General features: G+C 36.2%; 1 protein-coding gene across 1 annotated transcript; it reads left to right on the forward strand.

The window, feature by feature from the left end:
- The first annotated feature begins 1,206 nt into the window (after positions 1-1,206).
- LOC148946628 (putative inhibitor of apoptosis) lies at positions 1,207-1,865 on the forward strand. The gene is made up of 2 exons (XM_089096373.1): positions 1,207-1,432; positions 1,498-1,865. The coding sequence occupies exons 1-2, from the start codon at positions 1,207-1,209 to the stop codon at positions 1,863-1,865; spliced, it is 594 nt and encodes a 197-aa protein (XP_088952499.1).
- The last annotated feature ends 2,456 nt before the right edge of the window (positions 1,866-4,321 follow it).

The raw sequence follows: 4,321 nt of genomic DNA on the forward strand, positions 1-4,321 counted from the left end.
AACAGCAAGGGAAATATATTGGCTTGAAAATCAAGAAAAGTGGCAGCTACCACAACATTCTGCCTAAACGGGATATTTTTTTCTTTTTTTTTCTTTTGTATCCAGAGATAGCTTGGCACTGGAACTTTGTAGAGAGTTGTTCAATGGCTCATTTTAAAGGAAATTAATTGGGTTAAAAATCTATAGTAACTAAAATAAATTATTTCTAAAAGACAATAAATTTTTCCACCAAAAACTCCATTTTTGATGTCTTTTCACACTGCAGTCTTTCAAACATAATCGTATACCAGCGGTAAGATTTGAACCCACGCCTCCGAAGAGACTGGTGGCTAACGCCAGTGCCTTAGACCACTCGGCCAGACTGCCTCTCATAAATAAATATATATGTGAATTTGGGTTGCAGCAGTAGCTAGCAACCTACTAAGAGACGATCAGTCCAATGCTAAGAAATATAAAAACCCAAAACTCCTAAAAATAGAGTCACATCAAAACAAAAGTACATCATTAGAAATACCTTGTCTGAAACCCTATTAGATAAATAATGATCGTCATCATAGTTTTATATTAGAGCTATGACGTGAATAGAAAAACACGAAATTATATTGTTGTTTCTGAAGACGTCATGAAATAATACCAATGCGCCATGACGTCATACGCCTTGACGTCATAATTAGTATATAAGGAAAGTCAAAACTGAAAATTCTCTCATTCTTGATTAGATATATTAAAAGACGATCATTAGAATACCAAACCATGGCATATATTGGACTTAGTTAGCTGACTGATTCCTTGAGGTTTGTCTCATACTATTCAAAATAAGAAAAAACCGTACTATTTTTCCTGTTTGTAATCAGGTTTATTATCAAACAGTTCGTGTTAAAGAACTGTATAGTAAGAGTGACTCGTCTTAATAGTAACCAAAACTGTAAAAAACAAAATTTTTACATTTTTATGATATTACGTTAAAATTGAAAAAAATTAATGTTTATTTTATTTTAGTTTAGCTCTTAATTGATAAAGTTATAAACTGCGAAAATATTTATGGTATCTGAGACATAATTTAAATTTTGCAATTTATGCTGGAATCATACCTGAAAATTTAAAAATTAATTTAATTTTTTTTTTAGGTTTTTTTATGCTTGATACGGTAGATAAACACGAAAGGTTAGATGAACTTAACTCAATAAGAAAATTATTACCTAAATGATGGATATGGTTCATCATAAATACAGAATATGTAAGTTTCATCATCCTAAGAATCTTTGCCAGGAAAAATGCAGTGCTCTTAAACGAGAGGATGTCAGACTAAGGACATTTAATGGAAGGTGGTCAAAGAATTTTATCGATACCAGAGAGCTTGCAAAAGCTGGAATTTTTTTGGCCCCAGTGACCAGGTACAATGTGCTTTTTGTGCAGGTGTGCTTGAAAACTGGTAAGAGGGTGAAGTGCCTATAAATGAACATAGGAAGCACTTTCAAACATGTCCTTTTGTCCAAGGAGGTAATGTGGGAAACATTCCAGTGAAACCTTCTACTTTAACTGGAGGCTATGACATTTTTGAGCGATACAAGGGATGTAGAAGCTACAGTCAAAACTATATTAATTTTCATCTGCAACCACCAAGCTATACCTCCCAACCTTTTCTATTACAAGAAGAACGTACTGCTCTTAAGCGAGAGGATATTAGACTCAGAACGTTTAATGGAAGGTGGTCAAAGGATTTCATCGATACCAGAGAACTTGCAAAAGCTGGGTTTTTCTTTGTTGGCCACAGTGACCAGGTTAAGTGTGCTTTTTGTGCAGGTGTGCTTGAAAACTGGGAAGAGGGTGATGTGCCAATGGAAGAACATAGAAGACTTTTTTAAATATGCCCCTTTGTGCGGGGATGTGATGTTGGAAAAATTTCTGTTGAACCTACAAAAGGCTTGGAAGTCCCATTTATAAGTTTACCTCCTAGTATATCTGGTGGAACTCAAACGTGGACAGTCAAAACTATATTAATTTTCATCTGCAACCACCAAGCTATACCTCCCAACCTTTACTGTTACAAGAAGAACGTACTGCTCTTAAGCGAGAGGATATTAAACTCAGAACGTTTAATGGAAGGTGGTCAAAGGATTTCATCGATACCAGAGAACTTGCAAAAGCTGGGTCTTTCTTTGTTGGCCACAGTGACCAGGTTCAGTGTGCTTTTTGTGCAGGTGTGCTTGAAAACTGGGAAGAGGGTAATCTCTTCCCAGTTCAAAAAGTCTTCTATGTTCTTCCATTGGCACATCACCCTCTTCCCAGTTTTCAAGCACACCTGCACAAAAAGCACACTTAACCTGGTCACTGTGGCCAATAAAGAAAAACCCAGCTTTTGCAAGTTCTCTGGTATTGATGAAATCCTTTGACCACCTTCCATTAAACGTTCTGAGTCTAATATCCTCTTGCTTAAGAGCAGTACGTTCTTCTTGTAACAGTAAAGGTTGGGAGGTATAGCTTGGTGGTTGCAGATGAAAATTAATATAGTTTTGACTGTAGCTTCTACTCGACACAATATGTTACGGAGAACCTTTGAGCACTCCGAGCCTTACTGTAGCTGCGAATACTCCTGGCCATCGAATCGCATGTTGAAATTCCCGTTTAATGATTCATCAGCCATGGATTGGAGAAATACAGGGGAAAGTGTGAGACATTGTTGTACAAGCAAAAGAGATGCAAAATCAAAAGGATAAACTTATAGGATTATATGCTATTCATGTTAACCGCCCAGTAAACAAAATTGCAAACTACTTCGAGCACGATTATTACATGAATCTGGAACAAGCCTTAAATTTTGGATCGATTGATAAAATATTACTAGTTTAACAATTTGCAATTAACATGTCAGCCAAGCTTATTCTGCCATATATGAATATCTGCCAAGCTTAATTGTTTGTTTTAGAAACTAGTCTTTTTCGTTCGAAGTGCAATGTTTTTTTTTCTATCTGTTCCTATTTTACCTTCATTTAAGTTGTGTTATTGCAGAAGACGGAAATTTTACTCTCTTACTGAATATCACTCTCTTTACTCTCCGTGAGTCTCCAAAAAGTACAAATTTGCTTAAAAAGTGCTCTTTCGGAAAGCTCATTATCTTATTTTGGGATGTCTAGAACGCTACTTCGCTATGAATATCATATGTTGTTTATAGCCTATTTGTTTAAAAACTATGTTATTTTTTGAGAAACTAGTCTTTTTCGTTCGAAGTACAATGTTCAACAGGTGATGGGAAGTCCGGCTGCTGAAGCTAAATTCGATTCCGTTTAAAAGCGGACAACCGTGCTATAATTTACATTGGTTTCTCGCTACGGCATCGTTTACATATATTTTAAAGCTTCGTTTGCATTTTAGCTTGCGAATTGTAAAACCTCGTTTTTATAAAGAGTTTGAGATTTACTCTAATAAATTACAGCTTTTAAAATTCGTTTTTTTATTAAATCATAGAACGATGATGTTGGCACAATGTATTTTTTCTTCTTTTGAAGAGGGCATTTCGTATCGAAGGAGTTGTCGTAGAAACTACGAAAAGGGCTCATTCGATTAGAAATTAGAGTGGTTTATGCCCTTTTTAATAGTCGAAACTGATTGGAAGGCATCTAACATCCATTCCACGCCCACCATTTCTCCTAACACATCCAATCAAAATTTTGAGATATCCATTTATGTTAAGCGTAGTTGATTTCAAGATAGAAATTATGATTTTTTGGAGGACACTCCCCCGCAACCCTTAGGGCAAGGGTTTAAAGTTATGCCCTGGGGGCATATAAGAACAATGTTGGCACAATATATTATTTGTAATTTTTTCCCTTTAGACCAGGGCACTTCATATCGAAGAAGTTGTCGTAGAAACTTCGAAAACGGTTCATTCAATTGGAAACTGTACTATCTTGTGCCCTTTTTAATAGTCGAAACTGATTGGGAGGCAACTAACACCGCTTCCACGCCCACCATTTCCCGAAACACATCCAATCAAAATATTGAGATACCCATTTTGTTCAGCGTAGTTAATTTCTAGATAGAAATTATGTTTTTGAGTAGGACACTCCCCCACAGCCCTCAGGGCAAAGGTTGTAAGTTATTCCCTAGGGGCATATAAGGTTTTTATAGAAAGCGTTGTCGTACAAACTTCAAAAAAGGCTCATTTGAATGGAAATTCCAAGGGCTAGTGCCTTTTTTAATATTCGAAATTGATTGGAGGGCAACTAACCCCACTCTCAAGCCCACCTTTTCCCCAAACACAAGCAATCAAAATTTTGAGATAGCCATTTTGTTCAACGTAGCTGAAAGTTCTTGAAGGCCG

The sequence above is a fragment of the Artemia sp. Qi Xiang Cuo genome, chromosome 11 (assembly GCF_049724085.1).
Source record: "Artemia sp. Qi Xiang Cuo chromosome 11, ASM4972408v1, whole genome shotgun sequence".
NCBI classification, from domain to species: Eukaryota; Metazoa; Arthropoda; class Branchiopoda; order Anostraca; family Artemiidae; genus Artemia; species Artemia sp. Qi Xiang Cuo.

Bases quoted from the DNA above. Each gene is read 5' to 3' on its own strand.
- LOC148946628 (XM_089096373.1), top strand. From the start codon at position 1,207: ATGGATATGGTTCATCATAAATACAGAATATGTAAGTTTCATCATCCT. The intron at 1,433-1,497 runs GTAAGAGGGTGA...CTTTTGTCCAAG, and splicing joins GCAGGTGTGCTTGAAAACTG to GAGGTAATGTGGGAAACATT.